Raw genomic sequence first — 24947 nt, 5'->3', positions numbered from 1 at the left:
TTGTATTTTATAGGCAGTGTGGAAGAGGCCTAAGTGAGGCCTAACTCTGCCTGTCCCCTGGGCTGAGTGGGTTGCTAGGAGACCAAGTGGGCGGAGTTTAGTCTTCTAACTGGCAGCAATTGGATAAAAACAATTATTCCTCTCCCTCTAATTAGGACTTTATTTTTCTTTTCTTTTTGTTGTATCAACCTAGAGGCGTGGATGATGGGTTGTGTTGTCAATTTTCGAGGTTGTGAGGTGTTTAGTTTTGTTGTTTTGGCGGTCGCCAGGATTCCATCACTCTTATATATATATAGATAGCTTTGGTACTGGGATAATTTCAATTTGGTTATTTTAAAAGCAGTTTGAATGATCTAAGTGACAAGAGATGGGTCACGAAAAACTAAGCTAAATTTTGCATCGACAAGGTGAACAAAATTGTAATACGTTTTAAAACAAATTCACACTAAGTCAAAAGCTTTTAGTCAAATCCAGGACAGGGTTTTATTTGAAACACAAGGAAGTAAACAAAAAACAAGGAAGAGTGAACCATTTAGAGCGGGAGAAAAGGAAACCCCTCCTTTGCTGCAGGTCTGGCTCAGTCAAGGTAAGGGCATAGAATAAGCTGCCTTCAGTTCTGAATCCTACAAATGCTGAATTTCGTAAGACGATCTCCAGGCCTAAAAGAGGAAAGTGTCAAGAGGTTATTCCCCCTGCCTCTATCCTCACAGAAAGAAAAGAACCTCAACGGGGATTAAAACATTTGGGAGGATTCTTAGAAGCAGAAACAAAAGGTTTATCTAATTTGGACAAGACAAGGAGTGGTTAAAAAGGCAGAAAATTAGCGAAAAACACTGGACGTTTTCAGGAGTCTGGGCACACATTTTGGAGAGGTGGCTTAAGCAATAAGTGTTATTTGTTGTAACAGAAAGCATGGTTTTCCCTCAGAAAAGAAAGGTGCTGTCAACCTGGGCCTACTACAGGTTTCCAACCTGATTTCAAGAATCCTCTGTAAACAACTGGTTAGGCATCTGGAATTATGCCTGCTGTGAGGGGTATTAGGAGAGAGATGCTGGAGGGTGAAAGGAAGGGATCAAAACAGTGACTAAGGAACACCAGAGAGTATGCACTCAAGGACTCGCCCAGTTAAAGGATACCTCCAGGCAGTAAACAATCTAAAGGGAACAAAGGCCAAGCTATTTCCATGCTGGTTCCCTACTCACATGCTAAAGGGTGGATCCCACTCAATACATAAAAATCTAGCTTGCTAATTACACCCATATAATATAATATAATATAATATAATATAATATAATATAATATAATATAATATAATATAATATAATATAATATAATAATAATAACTTTATTTTTATACCCTGCCCCATCTCCCCGAAGGGACTCGGAGCGGCTTACATGGGGCCTTGCCCGACACAACAATATAATAACAGCAATAAGACAATAAAACAAATATCCCAACAATAAAACATCAGCATCAATAAAACAGTCATAAAAATCAACATACAGCATAAAATGTTAAAAACAGGAGACTAATACACGGATCTGGGCCAAAGTGCAGAATATTTCAAAATAGGGAGAGGTAGTTTCACAGCTAAAATAGTCAATAAAGTGCAAGGTAATAATGGCAAAGCATCAACGATGGAGCTATTGTTGAGTGGGCAGATAGATCGGACCTACAACGATTAATCATCAAAGGCCTTTTGGAAGAGCCAGGTTTTTAGGCTCTTCCAGAAGGAGAGGAGGGTAGGGGCCTGCCTGATCTCCCTGGGGAGCGAGTTCCAAAGCCGGGGGGCCACGACGGAGAAGGCCCTCTCTCTCGTCCCCACCAACCCCGACTGCGAGGGTGGTGGGAGCGAGAGAAGGGCCTCCCCCGACGAGCGAAGAGAACGTACAGGTTCATAGGGGGAGATGCGGTCTCTAAGGTAGGTGGGTTCCAAACTGTTTAGGGCTTTGTAGGTGATAACCTGCACCTTGAATTGGGCCCGGAAAATAAACGGCAGCCAGTGGAGCTCCTTAAACAGAGGCGTTGAACGCGAGCTGTAATTTGCTCCGGTTAGAAGCCTGGCTGCCGAGCGTTGTACTAATTGTAATTTCCGGGCCGTCTTCAAAGGCAGCCCCACGTAGAGCCCCTTTACACTTGTATAACCAGACAATGGTTCTTTCTCCCACCCTGGACATTCCACAGATAGATATACTCCACTTTCTTGACTACCATCAGATCCTCTGAAGATGTCACCCACAGGTGCAGGCAAAATGTCAGGAGAAAATACTGCTAGAATACGACCATACAGCTCAGAAACCACATAGCATCCCAGTCTCTTACAGCCTTCAGATTGAGAAGTAAAAATAACTGGGAAGGTTTTGTGTTACACCAGTACCATTTGGCCAGCTCATTCCTTTTTTCTTACCCAAAGAATGCCCATCAAGGGGCGCCCGTGGACTTCTGTATCTGCTCTTTGAGAATGAGGATGCTCTGCCTTTGCTCCGGAGGCAACATGGCTATCTGGTCAGCCGTCAGCTGGAGGACCTGCATAATGAGTGCAGCCTGTGGAGAAGGAGAGAAAATGCTATGGCTATATCACATCTCAACATGGGAGATGGGAAGCATTTTGGATCCTTGGGATGGTTTCTAACTTGTTTCTGACCACTTCCCCCTACCCCACAAAGGCAGTGCATTTAATCTGTACAATCCAGTGTAAGGTACGCATAGTGTAGTCGGTTTGCATTAACTGGCATTGGACTACGAAGATCTAAATTTCTGAATGAACATCAAATCCAAATAAAACATAATGCATTCTTCGGTGCAGAATATATTTTCCCTCTTCTATTCTGCTTCAGGAATCCATATCCTGCTGCTCTCTACTATGGTTAACAATCCAAACAGCAAGTCAGAGGACCATAGAGGAAAAATAATGATTAAAAGTGCAGTAAAATAAATACAAACAAAGCACAAATCTACATGACAAAGTGCAAAAAATGATTGCATTCTTTAAACATTAGAGACAGGTGTTCACCTCAGGTTAAACTTACAGAGGGCTGAGACCATCTCAGAAGGGGAAATGCTCCTGTTCTCTAAGAAAGGGGACTCTAACAGATCTGTCCTTTGTATAACAGTTGCTAAGTTCGTACATAACAGTAAGCCAGGTTGTTTGTTTAATTCTAGTTTATTATTTTGCCCAAACCCTGCCTTCTAATTGAACATGGCTTGCCAAACAACTGTACAAAGCCATGGTTTACATGGTTGTTGTTGATTTACAGATTCCAGCTTCTTTAAACTCTGGCTTGTTGTTATGCCTGAAGTAAGAACTTGTTTTGTTTTGAGTGTTTCCCCTGTTTGGTGAATATGAAAAACATACCGTAAATTGAGTGGTTAACTGTGGGGAAATTTGGGGTCCATACAAATCTATGGAATAGCACAATGCGAGAAGGGAGGGAAACCTATTTCTTACCTTTTCGTGGTCCTGAGGTGTCACCTGGTTCTGGCCGGGACTGAACCCCCCAGGTTGGGTGGCTGCTTGTACGCCTGCGCCCGGCATCCCTGTGGCCTGCATTGCTGCCCCTGGCAAATTAGGAACCTGCAGGTATAGAGAGAAATAGATGCAAACCTATTTACTCTTCCCGGATCATACATGGGCAACACAGACACTTGCAACCTCTGAACATTAAAGGCCTGCAGAGAGCTGGGAACAGGAATCTATTGGTAAGAAAACAGTGTGGGACTTAGGTAACTGCCCTAGTACTAGCAGTAGTCTGTCAAACTCCAGTCATTGCTTCTAGCCACAAATGTGTATCTGAAGATTTGTTTATTTCTCTCACATGTGGCTTTTCTAGTGTTTGATTCAAGACTTGTTCTTTCCAGAACTGGCATGCCTCAGTTAACAAAGTCTTCGACAAAGAAGCTTCTGCTACTCTTGTTTCCCCTCCAAGGGATGTTGATGTCACTATTAAAAAAAGTGCACTATTAAAAAGAGTGCACTATTAAAAAAGGTTTTCGGAGCCTTCAAGAATATAACATTAAGGTCCAGAAATCTCACACAGCCAGCAGTTCCCCACACTTGCCCTGGAGCATCAAAACAAGCGACCTGAACCATGCCATATTTATATTCGTGCCAATTCCTGTTAGGAGCCACACACACTGGCATCAACTGGAAAGATATTTCTCCCTTCTCTTCAATAATCCTTTAAAATAGTCATTTTAAAAAGAAGTCACCAACCCATAAAATCAAGGAATTGTTTCAGAAACCCTGCATGAAAATAGAATAGCAAAGTCCAGCCTACCTGTCGTGGCCCTTGTGGGCCACTTGTTCCCATGTTAAGAGGCCCAGTCATCGGGACCCTTGGGCTGGGACCAGGACCTCTAGGCTCCATCCCTCTGGGCGGCTCCATGCCTCGTGTGTCCATGCCTCTGGGCTCCATCCCTCTAGGCTCCATGCCCCTGGGGGGCTCCATGCCTCTTGCGTCTATGCCTCTGGGGGGCTCCATGCCTCTGGGAGGCTCCATGCCTCTGGGAGGCTCCATCCCTCTGGGCTCCATGCCCCTTGGAGGTTCCATGCCCCTTGGAGGTTCCATGCCCCTTGGAGGCTCCATGCCCCTTGGAGGCTCCATGCCTCTTGGCTCCATCCCTCTGGGTGGCTCCATGCCCCTTGGAGGCTCCATGCCCCTTGGCTCCATGCCTCTTGGAGGCTCCATTCCTCTTGGAGGCTCCATGCCTCTTGGAGGCTCCATTCCTCTTGGAGGCTCCATGCCCCTGGTATCCATCCCTCTAGGTTCCATGCCTCTGGGCTCCATGCCTCTGGGGTCTCGTCCACCTACACAGAATATAAACAAAACACGTTGACAGTTGCACAGACAAACAAGTAATCTTGGGAGTTATTTTACTGAGCCCATGCAAGCAGTTTATGCCAAATCCCCAGGTTCAGAATTTGTTCTTCCACGCCAACACTCACTCCTCAACCTGCGACAGGCTCACAAGTTCAACAGTCCTTATTTCCTTACGTCACAACGTAAAATATTCCATTGTGGAAAGATTTTGCCATGTTTATGTGGTTTGTTTTTGTTATTAGGTCATAAGGTCAGCAATAACATTGCTACAACCTATTCCTACGATATCTCACACTGGACAGTCAGGTTCCTCTGGTTTTTAACTGAAGGGAGGAATGAGTCAGTGACATTTGGGAATGGAGGTAATACAGGGAGTTTTCCCACCTCCAAAACTCCATTGCCCCATCCAACACAAAAATGCCATAGAAAACAAGAGATCTTTTAAAAGTACTACATACTTTTAAAGTACTACATACTTTTAAAACTGTGTTTCAAATACGTTATACTTTCTTATTGTATTTTAGTGTATGAAATATTACTGAGTGTGTGTGTTTGGAGAAAAGCACATGTCCACATTGCTTTCAATCTTATTTTTTTCTGTACTTTCGCAATGAATCAATGACAGAGCTGCAAATATTTCCGCCCCCTTCCCATACTCTCTCTCACCTCGGCCATCCATCAAGGGCCCTCTTGGCTCTCCCATCATGGGCCTGGGGTCTCCCATTGGTCCACCTCTCATTTCATGTGGGGGCAGCCCTCGGGCATCATGGCCGGGCATGTGGTGCATGGGTGGCCCCTGGTGGGGGGGTCCAAGGTAACTTCTGCAGAAGAAGAGGGGAAGCAAAAGAGGTCAAAACCCAGGGCAAAGCCCAGATCTAGCTCTTATACTGCAAATCAGGTGGCCAATCTTGCCCACATTAGATCAATTTAGGCTGCAGTGGCAGCTCAGAGGCAAGAACATCTCTTCAAACTGAAACAACATCTGGTTTATGTTAAAATCTAGATCACAGGAAGAATACACATGGCCTCTTCCCCAATAAAGGGGCCAGGCTGTGGCGCAGGCTGGTTAGCAGCCAGCTGCAATAAATCACTCCGACCAAGAGGTCATGAGTTTGAGGCTAGCCCGTCAGGGTGAGCACCAGACAATTAAAATAAAAAATAGCCCCTGCTCGTTGTTGACCTAAGCAACCCAAAAGATAGTTGCGTCTATCAAGTAGGAAATTTAGGTACCATTTATATGTGGGGAGGCTAATTTACGACACCATAAAAATCACCCAGCCGCCGTTGGAATGAGGAAGTTGCCGTCGCAGTGGATGATGAAGCAGCTGCATACCCTCAGGAAGCAAGAAGCTGGAGGTTTAAATTGCCTCTGTGTCTGTCTCTGTTCTATGTTTATATGGCATTGAATGTATGCCTTATATGTGTACAATGTGATCCACCCTGAGTCCCTTTGGGGTAAGAAGGGTGGAATATAAATACTGTGAATAAATAAATAAAGTGCTTTCTATTGTTTTCACTCAAGGGAGGGCATTCAATCATACAAATGCTGTTTCTGATGGCAAAAGCCAGGCATACATCTTGGAACAAAAGCTAAAACTGGAATGCCACAGATATGTGTGAGCCACCAGGGTGGGTTTTGGGGCATCTTCCAAGACAGGGGAATATTATCACATTGTGAACTTTCAGCTATTGGGCCTCAACAGATAGGACAGCTGTCTGTCTCATATATAAACCTATAGAAGTTACTAGTCTGTAAATGTTTGCTATCTTTTGGAGATTGCATGGCAGACCCTAAACATAGGCTCCTGACAGAAAGCAAGCAAATAGACAGTTGGCTTTTTGTGCTTGGCATGGAAGAAAGATCTTTCTTCTCCATGGTGCCTGCAAAAGGAGGAAGGAGTGCCTTGACCTGCCCTTGCAAATTTGTCTGTGTCCAAGCTGTGCTTCAGAATTTCTCTCATTAGTCTAAGCCTCTCCAAATAAGCCTACTGGTCACTCAGCCCTGATTTCAATGTGGTGTGCTCTTCCATGTTGCCTACCTGGTCTCTTCTCCAGTGACTGTGAGCAAGGTCCCCCCACGTGGGTCATTTGGGGCATCTCCCAGAAGGCCTCGGGGTGGTGGCCCGCTGGCTGGCATAGGTCCACCACGCTGCATGGGGGCCCGGGGGTCTGGCATTGGAACTGTTGGGAAGGTAAAAAAGAGGGTGGTGAGGATTGGGGATAGAAAAGCCCTGCTATGATCAAAACCAACAGCTCAGCACACTCCAGATGAAAGCCCTTCGTGCCACCCTCCGAATTGTCGGAAGGCAGCATGCACTGGGGATTAAGTCATTTGTTGGTGCAACATCTCCTACATTGGCTCCAGTGCTTCTGCCCTCTCTGTTATCACCGTCGGCTGGCTCAGGGATGGGCAGAATCAAGGAAAGTTGGAGAATCACATGGAAGTCCAAATGTAGGGATGCCTTTTATAAAGTGTTTTTCACTTTGGTGTCAAGTATGAGAAGATATGCCTATGCCATCAATTCCAAAGGGTCTACATCTACAGATCGTAATTATTTCCCTTAGAAAAATCTATGGAAGTAACTGTTGAAAAATAGTTCCACTGTTGCCTGATTTTCTAAGCAAAAGCCACAACACTTTTCTTAGTGAAATATGCTTTAGTTTGCTTCATTTTAAATTCATTCTGTTCTTCCTAAGAGATTCTGAAGCACATGTATTGTACTTTCATGTCATTCTTACATAGTACAGTAGAGTCTCACTTATCCAACACTCGCTTATCCAACGTTCTGGATTATCCAAGCCATTTTTGTAGTCAATGTTTTCAATACATCATGATATTTTGGTGCTAAATTCGTAAATACAGTAATTACAACATAACATTACTGCATATTGAACTACTTTTTCTGCCAAATTTGTTGTATAACCTGATGTTTTGGTGCTTAATTTGCAAAATCATAACCTGATTTGATGTTTAATAGGCTTTTCCTTAATGCCTCCTTATTATCCAACATATTCGCTTATCCAACATTCTGCCGGCCCGTTTATGTTGGATAAATGAGACTCTACTGTACATAAAAATACAACATGTCCTTCCCAAAATGGATCTTGGATACATGGAACAAAAAGTATATAGGATCAGTACATGTGCCCTAGCACAAAGCATCACGTAAGATGTGGTCCCAATCCCAGCTAACACCAGCAGGAAAAAAGGGGGTAGAGGGGCACAATCAAATCCTCAAGACCAAGTGTGTCACTCCTCTCTGGTACCGATGAAAGCATTCTATAAACAAGCCTTCTGCTTTGCTTTCCAATCTAGCCTTCCAGCCCTAAGTCACAGGACTTTGTCTTGCACATCACACGCTCTGAGCGAAGAGCAAGAGGACCAAGTGCAGCCACAGGTACCTTGAACTCGCTCAATAGAGGCAGGCCTGGCAGGTCCCACGGGAGAGAGCTGCAGGTTCCCTGGCCGATAGCAGGAAGAAAGGAAAAAGAGCAGTCACATCAGCAGGAGATGCACTTGCCACAAACACACACACACAAACACGAGGCAGATCATCCCTTCTTCTGCCTGGCACGTCTTCGGAGAGAAGGTTTCATTTTAAAGGAATAGAAAAGACTCCTCCTTTTAGAACACGATGCCACCAACCCTAAAGGTTGGAATGTTTAGGGCTTTAGATCTTTAGAACTTTTTATTGTGCTCTCCAGCAACATAAGATTTACATTGTGAGTCTGTGATCAGCACCCTACTGCAATGAACAACATCTTCAGAAAGTAAAAAAACTGAACGAGATTAAAAAATAGACAATTTCCACCACCACTGAAAGGTCTCCGCTGTCTCTTCGCTTGTTTCTAAGCACCATCTCAAAGCAGTGCATCTTTAGGAACTATGACATCTGAAAGATTGACCGATACCATGGGAACCTTTCTATTTGGCAATCTGTTTTATCAAGTCCCTACTCCATACACCGACTGCCCTCTGCAGGCTAAGTGGGGAGTTAACAAGGACACATTTCATTTCTCTGTGCTTCTGGTTGTCATTTTCTGATGGCATTTTAAAATCTCCACTTTCTGGAGACTGTGTCCAGAATAGCACTGCAACAAGCTACATGTTTCTTTAGACTGTATCCTACTCATCCTCCAAGGTTAAGCCGCAACGCAAGGTGAGTAATTATTATTATTATTTCTTCCTCCTGCTCCCTACTTGTTAATACTTTTAGCCTCAGAACATACATGTGAGTTAGGTTCAGTTAGAAAATAAATGGCTTAAGATTATCTAGTGTCCCATAGCCATTTGAAAATCTTTGTGCCTACTGCTAGTCCACTCCAATTTGCATTAACTTTATGCCATTTTAAGGTGGGATGGGAAGACTTTAGCCTTCAAGATCTACTTTCTTTAAAACTAGACATGTGAGATCTGCCTACTACAACTTGGTACAACAGCCTGAGATCACGTAAGTCCAAAGCCAGGTATGTTTTTTGCGTACCAGAACACAAAGCTCACATTCCTTCCACAGAAAAACCCACCGTTGGTTATCCCAACAGTTATTCACCATAACTATATAAGCGAGGACAACAGTCATTTTGTTGCTGTTACTGTCAAACAATTAGAAATCTTTGTCGCAAATCACTCAAAAGATCTACCAGCAGATCCAGTTCTAACTTCTTCCCTTCCCTATTTAAAGAAATAAAGAAAACGCAATACAATAGCAACAACACAAAAGCTACAATATTAAAATAGAAAATGGGCATGAGCTCAACAGCAACATGCATGGAGATTCTTGCTGCAAGAGACTTAAGGGCAGATAACATCCCAACTCAATTAAACTCACCAAGAGAGTAATCCTTTGCATAGTTTATCAGAAGTAAGCCCCACTGTACTCAGTGAGATATGTTGACATGTTTACTATGATAATAGATCCCTATTTCTCAGGTAGATGTTACTGAGAATGAATACAGACAACAGTATCACAACTTGCCCCTGGGATGGATCATGAAAGTTAGTTAAACTCAACGTGAGATTTTTTTGAGATGTCCAGCAAAGGCCTGTCACATGTCCCACCACCCAAAAGATTGCAACGATGAACACATGAGGTAACGCTTTCTCTACTGCACCATCTTAATTGTGTACACCCCACACAAAAACACACACACACACACACAAAGGAAAGCAGGCTGAGTTCGTCCCTATTGATCTTGAGAAGGGCAAGCAAGACTATTATTTTGTTGGCCTTTAGCTTTTGAAATTTGCTTTCAAATTTTCAATATATTTTATTGCACAGAGCTTTGAGGGTCCAGATTGACAGATAAGAGATTAGCAAGTACAATGAATAAATATAGGCATTCTGCCCTGTTTGGAAGGTACCAACATGCTTATTGCTGGGAATCCACAGCAGCTACAATTGGATTCTGGTTTAATCCAGGATGCATGTTGGAAAAGCAGCAATAAGGCAATTATAAGGCAGTTTTTTGTTGTTGTTTTGGCAGAACTAAAAGGAAGAACATGCTGGTACGTTTCCAGATGTGTGTGTGAATGCATACTCAGACATAGACATACACTCCCCTCTTTCTCTTGTTACCAGAACAAAGCCATCCCCACTATCTTCTGCAAAAGAAAATGGCCTTAAAAAGCATTTCAAGGGGTGATCATCCTCTGCTGGCTAAGCAAAAAAATGAAAACAAAAAACACCAGGCGCAACTTGGCTCAAGCACTACCCTACTGGACTACAGAGTCCAACTAAGAAGTATTTTCCCACTTTTCTGCAAGGCATGCAAAGTACCTGATGGAGCATTACTGGGGAAAGCCTCTCTCTCATTGTCCACTAAGTTGCAAAGAGAAATGAAGGGAAAGAGTTAAGAAAAAGTCGGGGAGAGCTTAGACGCCGTTTTCAGGGAGGTCTGTTGTAAGGAGATCCCCCAAACAAGACTTCTCTATCCACACAACAAGTAGGAAAGCAGGTTCTGCGGAGAATCTGAATTACCTTGCCCACGTTCCAAGAGCATTGGGCCAGCCCCTGGCATTCCACCTGCAGAAGAAAACAATTGTGTAAACACTCTTCTTAAACATAAAGGATACGGAGGGAACTATAGGGTTCAAACCCTGCTCTACATACATTTGGATCAATATTTATTGTTGACAATTCCAAGAAAAACACTGGGGGCAAAGAACACACTACAGAACTCACCTCCTGGAGCCAAGGGACCAGGGCCAGGTACTGCAGTGGGCATCTGGCCTGGGGCTGGCACTCCTCCTTGCATGGGTGGCTGCATCAGAGGTGGGGCTCCATTGATGTGCATGCCTCCCTGGTTGGGAAAAGAAAGAAAAAAATACCATGGTTGTGATTTAAGAACATGCCAACAGGAACATTAATTGATCATTGATCATGGCATTCAAAGCAATGGAAAAAGAGACTCAAAACAAAGAGGAAAAAATTTGACACAAAACACCAGCTCTTACTATTGGTTGTGGCTGGGAGGAGGGCATATTTGGCTGGTTCATTGGTGCATTCGGACCAAGTCCAGGCCCGGGTCCAGGCCCAGGACCTGGACCTGCTTGTGGGTTTCCTGGAATCAGAGAAGGAACGGTGGTCTGGCGATGCAAAATTTTCTGGTGAGAGAAAAAAAGAGCAGAGCCTTAATCAAAAGTGGTAACCTCTTTCAGCCCACAAAAGTTCTTGGGGATTGTATAGGGAAGGGAACATAGCATCTCTGGCAAGCCCAGAATTATTGGCGGATAGACAAAACTCGATTCCAGATCGGGTCCTTTGCATGCCAAGAGTTAAGCTTACAGGCCCCAAGGCTCCTTACCGATGCTGCAAGATACTAAGAATAATGGTCATGATGCAAAAGAACATGGCCCTTCCTTCTTGTCGGTCTCCCCTGTGCCCTGAGGGAGGTAAGTTTGGAAGACATACCAAAGCAATCTCTGGGTCAACAATCCGCATCACAACTTGGGCCTGCAGCAGGGCGTAGGCGAGCTGAGGGTTCTGCAGAAGCATGCTCCGAGCCTCCTGCGGGCTATTCTGGACACAGAGCTGAAGAGACAGAGAGAGAGGAAACAGATTCACTAAGACATGCATTGTAACCTCTGGGCTTTTGGGGTATTTCTTTTTAATCCAGGCTCTGAGAGCAGTTCAAAGAAGCGAGTATTATTATTATTATTAACTGCATTTCTATACCGCTTTTCTCACCCCTGGGAGGACTCAAAGCGGTTTACAACATAATAAATGGCAAAATTCAATGCCTTACATATATTTTAAAAAATAAAAACATACAACTGTAGATTAAAACAAAATTATAAAAAACATCAAACATAGACACATGTATGAAACATACATACTTCAATTCTGCAGAAAGCTTGCAAATGAAACTTAAGAGAAACACATTTATTTCTCCTGCACGCCATGGGCAAACATTCAAAAACTTACTCTTCACAGAGCTGAATGTCTTTTTGACCACACAACATTTCCAGAAAAAAAGTGTTTTCTATAGAGAAATGAGACCATTATTCAGCCACTAATGGAACAGGTTCAAGTGTTAGCATATCCCATTAAAAAGTATTGGGTAGGAGGTGATGAGACCTTTCTTCGTGAGACAGTTGAAAGCAACTGGTAGGTGATGACATAATATTAGACCACACACACACATAAACTCAAATTCTTTTTTAATCCTAACTAAAGCAGACATATTCAATCCATTACATTTTTCATTGTGTTGATTTTTATTAAATAATGATTCTACTTTAGCTGGAATGAACAGGATGCCAGATAGTGTCTGACTTGAGATAACATAACATACATGCTTGCCTTGTTAATCTTTGCCTCCATCCTCTTCCTCAACCTCAGTTCCCTTCATCTGTGTGCAAATTTGGAAAGCTTCCTTTTGTTATTCACTAATGGAGGCAAGGATTAATAACTTGTTGCAAGGAATACATTATTCCAAAACTCCCTGCAAACTGTATTCATAGAATAACACGAGGACAGACTACTCCACCTTCACAAAAAGGCCACCTACATGGAATACCTGATTTCTTATAACTACCAGATGAGTCGTAAAAAATATGGCTGAAGTATTTTCCACCTTACTGCTTACTAACCTTCATTTGCTTCATCAGCTCAAACATCTGCTCAGGTGGAAGGCTGGCCACTGCCCTGCTGATGGACTCAGGAGCATCTTCAGGGTTCACGGGGTCTCCATAGGGTGATTCGATGATGGGAGCACCGGTTCCGAGGCCTGACATGGAAGACGAGGGATACTCTTAAGGTCAAAGATGCTCAGCGTGTCACACACATGCAGATCAGTGTTGTAGTACAACTGCCACCTTCACACTGCTTCCTTTTGCAAGACATACTCACTCTTTAGCTCTTCTTTGTTCTTCTCACTGGCAGCGTTGTCCACACGCAAGGCTCTCCCGCTGAACTCACGCCCGTTCAAGTTCCGCATGGCACTGAGAGCTGTTTCCTGGTCTTGATACTCACAGAAGCCATATCCTTTAGGCTTGCCGGTCTCTCTATCATAGACCAACCTGGAAGGCAGAAAACACAAAACCACAACTATTATCTACAGAATAACAAGGAGAAAGGAGTGCAGCTAGACTAGCTTGGTGTATTGTCCAGACCATCAAAAAACTGTGGGTCTTTTTGTACTATAGCTCTCAAGATCTGCCAGTTAGCATAGTGGCCATGTTGGTTGCAGAATTCTAGGAGCTGGAATCCAAAAGAAGTAATTTCTATAAAGCATCTGCTCCAAGATGTTCTGAAAGATCTATCTCAATGCCCTCACTAATTTTCTCAACTCTGGGGTTGGCTTTTCCTATTTATGAAACTTTAATAAGGATCATTCTTACCGGAAGCTGACAACGGGTCCAACCTCTGAGAAAATGTCCTTTAATTGTTCCTCTGTGGCTTCATAAGGGATATTCCCCACTGCAGGAAAGAGACAGAGGCATATCTTCAGGACCAACAGACATCCCTAAAATAAGCAAAGCATCTTTCTTCCTAGCATAGGTTAATCATTCATCAAGCATTTGGAAACAGCAGATTGTTTTACTACTGGCAGTATTGCTATTTGTATTGATTTTAATATTTTGTCTCAACAGTTTTCTTCTTTTCCCTTCTTTTTCTCTTCCTTCCCCTCCTTGTTCTTTCTTTCTTTCTTCCTCCTTTCCCTCCTTCCTCCCTCTCCTCTTTCTTTCTCCTCCCTTTCTTCCTTTCCCTTCTTTTTCTTTTACAGTAGTCTCACTTATCCAACACTCACTTATCCAACGTTCTGGATTATCCAACACATTTTTGTAGTCAATGTTTTCAATACATTGTGATATTTTGGTGCTAAATTCGTAGATACGGTAATTACTACATAGCATTACTGTGTACTGAACTACCTTTTCTGCCAAATTTGTTGTATAACATGATGTTTTGGTGCTTAATTTGTAAAATCATAACCTAATTTGATGTTTAATAGGCTTTTCCTTAATCCCTCCTTATTATCCAACATATTCGCTTATCCAACGTTCTGCCGGCCCGTTTATGTTGGATAAGTGAGACTCTACTGTATTTCCTTCTCCTCCTTTTTCTTTCTCCCTCCCTCCCCCTTATTTTCTCCTTCCCTCTCTTTCTCTCCTAAAATCATAGAATCACAGATTCCTAGAGTTCAGGAATCAGAGACTTCAGAACTGCAGAATTAATGTCGTGACCGACTCTGGGGGTTGGTACTCATCTCCATTTCTAAGCTGAAGAGCCGGCGTTGTCCGTAGACACCTCCAAGGTCATGTGGCCATTGGCATGACTGCATGGAGTACCGTTACCTTCCCGCTGGAATGGTACCTATTGATCTACTCACATTTGCATGTTTTCGAACTGCTAGGTTGGCAGGAGCTGGAGCTAACAGCAGGTGCTCATGCCGCTCCCGGGATTTGAACCTGGTGATGTTGGTGAGAAATTGTCGAGGTAGTGGTGGTACTGAATGTCTGTTGTATGGTTGTCTTTGTGTTTGGTATGCACACTGAAGTGGATTATATGGCAGTGTGGATTCAAGATAATCCAGTGCAAAGCAGATAATATAAGATTCTAAATGGGTTATATAGCTGTGTGGAAGGGCCTTGAGTCTACACTGCCATATAATCCAGTTAAAATCAGATAATCTGTGGAAGAGGCCTAAGTGAGGCATGGCTGTGCCTGTCCCCTGGGCTGAGGGGGTTGCTAGGAGACCAAGTACAGCCACTTCTGGACGGTGAAGCAACAGCTCCCCCTGTGGTCGGAATCGTGAAGCTGGAAAAATGTTAAAAATGCCTCTGAGTTTGTCTAATGTATGTTGTTTGTCTGTTGGCATTGAATGTTTGCCATATATGTGTTCATTGTAATCCGCCCTGAGTCCCCTTCGGGGTGAGAAAGAAGGGCGGAATATAAATACTGTAAATAAATAAATAAATAAATAAACCTGGGACCTTTCGGTCTGCAAGTTCAGCAGCTCAGCGCTTTAACACACTGTGCCACCACCAGGGACCCAATATAAATAATAATAAATTTCAGATCCCAGTTCTTTTTGATTCGGCCTGATATACATCCAGATCTCCTTTCAAGGACACAATATTGGACTTAATTCCTTCCATCCTCATTCTTTCATTTTTTTCTCTCTCTCTCTTTCCTTTCAATATATACCTCACAATCTCTGCCTGCCATAGATGTGGGCGAAACGTCAGGAGAGAATGCTTCTGGGACATGGCCGTACAGCCCGGGAAATACACGACAATCCTTTCCTTTCTTTTTCCTTCCCTCTCTCCCTCTTCTCTTTCTCTTCCTTTCCTGCCCCCCCCCCCCCCCCCGGTGAGGGCCTGCCAGGGGCCACTTCACCTTGCCAGGCCTTTGTGGGACAGACAGCCAAACAGGCCTGCTTTGACACACACACACATTATATAGGAGAGACAGAACAACGCAATAACCGAGAGGTGGGCAGGCTCCTCACCGAAGACGGAGCGCAGGGAGCGGTCCACCGCGGGGTCCCTCACCGACAGCCCCGCCATCTTCCCCCCGCTTCTGCGCCCAGGCCGAGGAGCTTCCCGTCCCTGGCCAAAAGCGTCCCCCCCCACTTCCGCTTTGAGGTGCCACCGTTTTCTCTTCCCGGCCGGAAACCGCGCCCCAGTCTCTTGCAAAATGGCTGCAGAGGAGGTGTGCTCCGGTGGTACTGCTGCTTTTGTGACAGAGCCAGAGTTTGCCCAGCTGTTCAGGTAAAGTTCCAGAAATACAGGGGACAAAGCAGTGGGACTAAATAATAAATAGTAGAACAAATGTATCTTATTCTTATAAACGGAAAATCTGATAAAGATGAGGTTTTTGGATTATAGCTTTTGGAACCTTTACCAGCATTGCCATGTTCATTACAGTAGAGTCTCGCTTATCCAACCTTTGCTTATCCAACGTTCTGTATTATCCAACGCAATCTGCCTTTTAGTAGTCAATATTGAGATATTTTGGTGCTAAATCCGTAAGGTAAAAGGTAAATGTTTTCCCCTGACATTAAATCCAATCATGTCTGACTCTGGGGGTTGGTGCTCATCTCCATCTCTAAGCCAAAGAGCCAGCGTTGTCCGTAGACACCTCCAAGGTCATGTGGCCGGTATGACTGCATGGAGCGCCGTTACCTTCCCGCCGGAGTGGTACCTATTGATCTACTCACATTTACATGTTTTCGAACTGCTAGGTTCAAATCCCAGGAGCGGCTTGAGCGCCCGCGGTTAGCTCCAGCTCCTGCCATCCTAGCTAAATCCGTAAATACAGAAATTAATACAGGGCCGGGCTGTGGCGCAGGCTGGTGAGCAGCCTGCTGCAATAAATCACTCTGACCATGAGGTCATGAGTTCGAGGCCAGCCCGTGGCGGGGGGAGCACCCGTCAATAAAAAAATAAAAAAATAGCCCCTGCTCGTTGCTGACCTAGCAACCTGAAAGATAGTTGCATCTATCAAGTAGGAAATAAGGTACCACTTATAAAGTGGGGAGGCAAGATTAACTAATTTACGACGTTGGAATGAGGAAGTGCCATCAGAGTGGATGATGAAGCAGCAGCTCCCCCCTGTGGCCAGAATCGAACATCCCCTCAGGAGAAGGTTAAATTGCCTCTGCGTCTGTCTCTGTCTCAGTTCTATGTGTATATGGGCATTGAATGTTTGCCCTATATGTATATAATGTGATCTGCCCTGAGTCCCCTTCGGGGTGAGAAGGGTGGAATATAAATACTGTAAATAAATAAATAAATAAATAACTGCTTTTTCTATCAATTTCTTGTAAAACATGATGTTTTAGTGCTTAATTTGTAAAATCACAATGTAATTTTATGTTTAATAGGCTTTTCCTTAATCGCTTCTTAGTATCCAGCATTTTCACTTATCCAACGTTCTGCCGGCCCATTTATGTTGGATAAGTGAGACTCTACTGTACAACTTTCTTAGCTTTCACCATCCACATCAGTTCAGTTGTACAGTAGAGTCTCAATTATCCAAGCTAAATGGGCTGGCAAAACCTTGGATAAGCGAATATCTTGGATAATAAGGAGAGATTAAGGAAAAGCCTATTAAACATCAAATTAAGTTATGATTTTACAAATTAAGCACCAAAACATCATGTTATACAATGAATTTGTCAGAAATGTGACAGAAAAAGTAGTTCAATATGCAGTAATGTTATGTTGTAATTACTGTATTTACGAATTTAGCACCAAAATATCACAATATATTGAAAACATTGACTACAAAAATGGCTTGGATAATCCAGAACCTTTGATAAGTGAGGCTTGGATAAGTGAGACTCTACTGTATTTCAGAATTTCTGTTCTACCAGAGTTGAATGTAGCCTTTTAACTTTCTCCCTTTGCAATATAAAGCCCTGGATTTCTTTAGGTATGAAGGGTGATTTTTTGTGGATCCTCATAGATCTTGGTCTTTTAGGAAACTTTTGCAGAAGGAGGAGATCCTGGATAGGCGTTACCGTGTGCAGAAGCTTCCGGATGGGACCATGGCATTGCCGGTGCTGGGCCAAGGCCTCAAGGAGCAGCAGCTACAAGAGCTGAAGGAAAAGATCCCACCGGGAAAAACCTGCTCTCTGTCCTGGATCCAAGTGAGCTAAATTCTTGTTGGGAAAGAGGCAAGTGCTTTTCTTTCCTTCCTAACGAAGGACTTGCCACTAGCGTTACCAATGGGTGTTGATAGGATTGTTCTGCTTCATTCCCATTTAGGCTATATCCTTGTTTTCCCTTCTGTTTACTTTATTCGGCTGAATACAGTTGGTTGATTATTTTTCATGATGCAATGTGCCTTTGTGTTAACGTGTGGCTGTAGTGTAGCTACCGATACATTATAAAATGGCTGGCCTGCTTTGAGTCAGGTAACTGTGCTTTGGGCATTATTAAGACTTGAAAACGAGCACCTTGAACATATTTATTTACAAGTCCTTTGCAACATTTGCTGCAAATAGAATTGAATGGTGATTTAAAATGCAATGTATTTTTTCTTTTTTCCTTTTTTTTCCTTTTTCTCTCTTTCCTACTTTTCTATACAAATCAATGTTCTCCCACTTTCAATGTATAACAAATTTCATTCTATACTTTTCTGTTGGTTATTCTATATAAAACAATCCCTCCCTCCCTCCCTCTCTCTCTCCCTCTCTTTCTATATATCATCATCATCATCATTTAATTACTTATTAATCGCCCTCCATCCATGATGCTCTACGCGATTTACAAGATATATAAATAAAATGCAGTGTATTGTATTCGTATATGTCATAAACTCGTATATGTCATGAAAAAGATTTGTATTGGTTTTCTTTCCTAGAATCCCATTCTCTCAAAAGCAGCCAAGGTCCAGTCCCCTGTCCAGAAACTGCGTGATGAATTGCAGCGCTTCGTATCCACCTCTGGAGCCACTTGGTCAGAAGAGATGGAGAGAGATCTGCCCTCCTCCTGGCAGCGTCATGGAGAATTAGTTCTATTGAGCGAAAACAGCTTTAAAGCAACACTATGGGGAGAGCTAGGTAAATCCGAAACATAACCCATTACCATTCTGGGCATCTTTTTTTTTTCATAACAAAGCAACAATGTACCTTGGTTTCACTTCTAAATGGCCATCCTTGAACAAAGAAAGTTTGAAATGAAACTGTAGTATTCAACTCCCAGATTAAAATATTGAGTTTAATTTTATTGACTGCATCTGAGATGAGAGAGTGGCTTCCTCTCTACTGTTTATTCCATTTGATCTGATTTTTTTGAGTGGTCCAGTCTTTGGATGGAAGTAGGAGAAGTAAGGTTGCAGGAAGGGATGTGTTGAGAAAGCAGTTATTGATATTGTGCCTCTGTTTCTGTTTTAGGGCAGGAGCTCTGGGAAGTGGTTGCTGGTGCTCTTGGGGCTCGGCGTTTGGCAAAGCGTGGACCTGTGCGGTCCGATGTGTTTCGATCTCCAACAGTGACCTTGTTGCTGGGGAAGGATGGCTGGGTTGAACATGTGGACAATGGAATCAGGTAAGGGAGAAGTCCTTCTTTCTCTTACGCCCTCTTCCTTGCATCTTCATATCCCCCTTGTGCAAATTCAGTTTAGAAATAGAGTAAAATTATTTTATTGTTTTATATGAATTGTTGTTTTTACATTGTTTTTAGTCATTGAATTTTTGCCTATTTATTGTAAGCCGCTTTGAGTCCCCTTGGGGAGAAAGGCGGGGTAAAAGTGATGTAAATAAATAAATAAATAAAATTACAGCTCCAATCTTACACTGTCAGATTATGAAAGCTAGTTTTGATTTCATGACAGAAAAGTGTGCTGATTTTAAGAAGACAATTGATGTGAGGTTTCTGCTTAGTTTTCTGTGTCAGTATTAATTATTCTGCCTATTTGTTGTGTACCATCCATGGCAAAACCTGTTGGTAACTCACAGGTTCTCATTTTTGAAAGTGTTCCTAGGATAGATTTCCCCTCCTCTTCATTTTCTTTTCTTCCTTTTTTGTTACTTTGTTCTGGGAAAGTGGTATAAGTCGTATAGCCTCTACCAATCCAGATAATGAATTTTACACTCCATTGTTTGTTCTTTCATAGATGTTCATCCCCTGCTGGCTATCTTCTGATGATGAATTTCTTTGTCCAATACTTGGCTCAATTAGGCTAAGCAGAAAAGACATATAATGATACAATTGGCCACAGTTTATGACCTATTATTTATTTATTTGTTTATTTATTTATTTCCAACATTTGTATCCCACCCTTCTCACCCGAAGGGACTCAGGGCGGCTTACAACAATGGCAACAATTTGATGCCCACACAAAAACAATATCAAACAATACATAAAATCCATTAAAACTATTAAATACAATATAAAATTACAATGTATAAATTTAAAACATTTGATCAGATCCGTTCGTCCAGAAAACCTCATGCTGTATCCATAGGTCCATCTGTGTCATCTTTATCATTTATTCCTTGAAATCCTGGGCACATAGCCATGTTTTTAGGGCTCTTCTGAAGCCCAGGAGGGTTGGGACTTGTCAAGACATAGCTTTTGTGAAGATAGGGCCATTGATGCATAACAGTGAAATGGCAAAACGGGGGTTCTTTTTTGGAGGGCGGGGTATTACATAATAAATGACATTTTCCTTTGTTTGTAATTCAGGTCAAATGTTAGTTGATTAAGATCAATTTTGTTTTGTTTTGAAGAAGGTTTAGGAACCACAAGACATGCCTATGACAAGATAATGCCTATGAAAAGGTTATTCCTTGTTTCCTCAGACCTTTTGTGTCTTTCCTGCCTCCACAGGTACATGTTTGATGTGACTCAGTGCATGCTATCTCCAGGAAATATTACCGAGAAGCTAAGGATTGCCTCTTTACAGTGTGCTGGAGAAGTAGTGGTGGATCTCTATGCTGGTAAATATTACACACTGTAGTAGAAAGACTGCGGTCTTAGCCTAAAACTCCAATGTGAAACATTCCAATTTGTATAAATGACAAATAATTCCAATTACAACACAAGAAATTCCCCATAGACATAATGAGAAACTTCTTGACAGTGAAGGCAGTGGACTCCCCTTCCCTAAAGGTTTTCAAACACGTTACACTGCTTTGACTTGGATTCCTATGTAAAAAGTTTGGGACAAATGGCTCTTAGAGTTCCTTTCAATTATTTAATGTTATGATTGTGTTATTTAGGAGCATTGTAGCCTAAGGCAGTCCCACTCAACTCAGTGCTTTAATACTTAACCTCCTCAGCCAAAATGAGCACAATTGCTTATATCAGACAGAGAGAGAGGATAGTCATCACAACCCAACATGCCAGATTTCTCTGCATACCTTTTTTTCCTTGCTTGATCTTGGGAATTTAAACAATTCACTCTTTCATACATGAACACAAACACTTAGGCTTGCCATCTGTCAGAAATGCTGCCACTGCATCTTTTATTGCAAGGTTTGCCATATAGCAGATGGTGGGACCCAGTATCCTTGGAGGTTCTTTCCTGTTTTCTTGTTCCGTGGAGCTGATGTGATACCAGGGATTTACAGCCACTTCCTTTTTTTGGTCTTCAGGGATTGGCTATTTCACCTTGCCCTACCTGGTTCACGCTGGTGCTGCTTTTGTCCATGCCTGTGAATGGAACCCTTATGCTGTGGAAGCTCTGAAGAAGAACTTGGAACTGAATGGTGTACAAGATAAATGTCATGTTCACCCGGGAGACAACAGGAAGGTGAGTAGAGAGGAAGATGCAAGTACAGTGGTTCCGCTAAAAGGTTAGGAGAGGCAAAAGTGTTTCTCTTGAGTTTTTACAAAGGTCAGGGGCATGAGGCACTAGATGGGGAGGCTTCCTTAAATTAAGGTAAAGGTAAAGGTTTCCCTGACGTTAAGTCCAGTTGTGTCCGACTCTGGGGGTTGGTGCTCATCTCCATTTCTAAGCCGAAGAGCCGGTGTTGTCCGTAGACACCTCCAAGGTCATGTGGCCACTGGCATGACTGCATGGAACACTGTTATCTTCCCGCCGGAGCGGTAATAATAATAATAATAATAATAATAATAATAACTTTATTTTTATACCCTGCCTCTATCTCCCCAAAGGGGACTCAGGGCGGCTTACATGGGGCCAAGCCCGAATAAAAATAATAGCAATATAAAACACAACAATAGACAAAAAACATGCACAATTATACAAATTTAAACATTAGCCAGTAAAAACAAATGACAAGAGCTAATAAAAACATGGATTAAAATGGAGAGGTTATAAAAGTAGACTGGGTAAGGTGCCTATTGATCTACTCACATTTGCATGTTTTCGAACTGCTAGGTTGGAAGAAGCTGGAGCTAACAGTGGGCGCTCACTTTTGTTCCCCGGATTTGAACCTGGGACCTTTTGGTCTGCAAGTTCAGCAGCTCAGCGCTTTAACACACTGAGCCACCGGAGGCTCCTTAAATTAGACCTCTTTAAATTGGTTGCCTGCTACTGATTGGGAATCTGTAGGTAGTTTGTGCCTTTGATTAATCTTAATCTATGTGTTGTCAGAGGCTTTAACGGCCGGAATCACTGGGTTGCTGTGAGTTTTCCAGACTGTATGGCCATGTTCCAGAAGCATTCTCTCCTGACGTTTCGTCCACATCTGTGGCAAGCATCCTCAGAGGTTGTCAGCCCGAGGTTGCCCACCCTGCTCAGTGATAGAGCAACTACTTTGATTGTAGATCGAGCCACGAGGAAAGGCGGGTAACAATAATAATAATAATAATAATAATAATAATAATAATAATAACAACTTTATTTTTATATCCCATTCCCATCTCCCCAGAGGGGACTCGGGGCGGCTCACATGGGGACAAGCCCAGTTTCAACATGCAATAAGATACAGCATAATCAAAACAATGAAAAACAAGTAAAATAGTATAAACATACAAACCAGCATAAAACATCAACATCAAAACATTAGAACATTAGAGTCTGAACATAATATACAAACTGTAAGATAAAATTCAGCAGACTCTACAAGAGGGAATTAAGGATCTCATTACAGAGTTCAATCAAAGAGTTCAAAATATAATAGTAATAATAATAATAAGCAGTCAAAGAAGAAGAACATGCCCTGGCAGAATATGTAAAGCAAAGTGAAGAACCTGCTCTGATTGAAGTAAAAAATCAGAAACTCCTCAAAGCACAGCAGACAAAAAACCAGTACAAGAAAACCGCACTACAAACTAGAGCGGACAGCTGGCACAACAAAATATTGCATGGAAAGTTCCTTGACAAAATTGAAGGAAAAGCTGAAGAAGGAGAAGACCTGGCTCTGGCTCACGAATGGGACCCTGAAGAAGGAGACAGAAGGCCTGATCCTTGCAGCCCAGGAGCAAGACATCAGAACAAATGCAATTAAGGCCAAGATCGAAAAATCAGCTGATGACCCAAAATGCAGACTCTGCAAGGAAACCGACGAAACCATGGATCATATCCTCAGCTGCTGTAAGAAAATTGCACAGAAAGACTACAAACAGAGGCACAACTACGTGGCCCAAATGATTCATTGGAACTTATGCCCCAAGTACCACCTTCCAGCAGCAAAGAACTGGTGGGATCACAAACCTGCAAAAGTATTGGAAAATGAACATGCAAAGATACTGTGGGACTTCCGAATCCAGACTGACAAAGTTCTGGAACACAACACACCAGACATCACAGTTGTGGAAAAGAAAAAGGTTTGGTTCATTGATGTTGCTATCCCAGGTGACAGTCGCATTGACGAAAAACAACAGGAAAAACTCAGCCGCTATCAGGACCTCAGGATTGAACTTCAAAGACTGGCAGAAACCAGTGCAGGTGGTCCCGGTGGTGATCGGCACACTGGATGCCGTGCCAAAAGATCTCAGCTGGCATTTGGAAACAATAGACATTGACAAAATTACAATCTGCCAACTGCAAAAGGCCACCCTACTGGGATCTGCGTGCATCATTCGAAAATACATCACACAGTCCTAGACACTTGGGAAGTGTTCGACTTGTGATTTTGTGATACGAAATCCAGCATATCTATCTTGTTTGCTGTGTCATAATAAAATAATAATAATAATAATAATAATAATAATATTTGTCCCAGGAAATATCATAAGCCCTTCTAGTTGAATGGCTTTGAGAATAGATTGTCTGCTGGAGATTCTGAAGAACTGCTAGCAATTAGAATAGGAAATGCTGTGAAAGTTGGACAAAATATATCACCTGGTGTAATGTTTCTTGCTATATTCCTTGTCTGTTTTCCTCCTCTACAGCTCCAACTGAGGAACGTGGCTGACAGGGTGAATCTGGGGCTGATCCCCACATCGGAGGCCGGCTGGCCAATTGCCTGCCAGCTTTTGCGAAAGGACGTGGGAGGCATTCTTCATATCCACCAGAATGTGGAATCTTTCCCAACAAAGGCCCTTGAACTGCCCCACAAACTGATGCTGGATCATTCTGATGAACAACTTTTGACAGAAGAAGGCAAAATGGGTCGGGGAGACCACAGTATTCTGCACGATGCTGAAAGGAGGTCTCCAGCTTCGGTAGCCAAGTTTGAATGGCAGAGGTGGGCAGAGCATACAGCCGTCCAGATCAGGGATTTGCTACAGGAATTGGATAACAAGGACTGGAAGACAAAAATCCTCCACATTGAACAAGTCAAATCTTACGCTCCTCATGTGCAGCATCTAGTTTTGGATCTGGAGTGCCGACCTTTTGCTTAATATGTGGACTTGGAAGCATAGCTCCGGAACAGCATTTTCCTGTTATGGCAGCCAACTTAAGATGGATCCACACTGCCCTATAATCCAGTTTCAGAAAGTGGATTAACTGCCTTGATCTGGATTATTGAACAGTTTAGACTCATATCGTCCAGTTCAATGCAGTTAATCCACATTCTGAAACTGGATTATAAGGCAATGTAGATCCAGCTGGAGAATCATGGGGAAAAGGGGTTGTGGGTGCAGGTTCAAGACCCTTGTCAAACTGGGATCCTCTGCACTGTTTACCGTTTGGGATCTCAGTCCCCTGATAGTGTCTCCTAATTAATTTCAAGAATAAATCTACAACTCTTGATGATGCCTCATCAGAACTAGGACATAGAAGTACCTTTTGGACATTGTTTTCAAAAAATAATAT

General features: G+C 42.7%; 2 protein-coding genes across 4 annotated transcripts; one reads left to right on the top strand and one right to left on the bottom strand.

Moving 5' to 3' along the window:
* Positions 1-458: 458 nt before the first annotated feature.
* On the bottom strand, positions 459-15930 carry cstf2 (cleavage stimulation factor subunit 2). 3 transcript variants are annotated; one of them, XM_062964087.1, is made up of 16 exons: positions 15778-15930; positions 13664-13742; positions 13173-13342; positions 12914-13050; positions 11733-11852; positions 11276-11425; positions 11004-11121; positions 10800-10844; positions 10599-10640; positions 8224-8283; positions 6861-7002; positions 5488-5642; positions 4279-4808; positions 3450-3575; positions 2409-2545; positions 459-659 (listed from the first exon to the last, which is right to left on the bottom strand). In XM_062964087.1, exons 1-15 carry the CDS (start codon positions 15833-15835, stop codon positions 2423-2425), a joined length of 2055 nt encoding a protein of 684 aa, XP_062820157.1. In that variant the 5' UTR covers positions 15836-15930; the 3' UTR covers positions 459-659; positions 2409-2422. The 3 variants fall into 3 exon arrangements, with proteins under 3 accessions (XP_062820157.1, XP_062820158.1, XP_062820159.1); XM_062964088.1 differs by lacking the exon at positions 10599-10640; XM_062964089.1 differs by lacking the exons at positions 8224-8283; positions 10599-10640.
* Positions 15925-24947, top strand: trmt12 (tRNA methyltransferase 12 homolog). The gene is made up of 7 exons (XM_062964093.1): positions 15925-16039; positions 17754-17922; positions 18639-18837; positions 19171-19321; positions 20606-20715; positions 21373-21530; positions 24080-24947. Exons 1-7 carry the CDS (start codon positions 15966-15968, stop codon positions 24530-24532), a joined length of 1314 nt encoding a protein of 437 aa, XP_062820163.1. The 5' UTR covers positions 15925-15965; the 3' UTR covers positions 24533-24947.

Source organism: Anolis carolinensis, unplaced genomic scaffold, assembly GCF_035594765.1.
Source record: "Anolis carolinensis isolate JA03-04 unplaced genomic scaffold, rAnoCar3.1.pri scaffold_12, whole genome shotgun sequence".
In the NCBI taxonomy this organism is placed as follows: Eukaryota; Metazoa; Chordata; class Lepidosauria; order Squamata; family Dactyloidae; genus Anolis; species Anolis carolinensis.
Note: the sequence above shows the minus strand (reverse complement) of the source record. Positions and strands in the feature narration are given on the sequence as shown.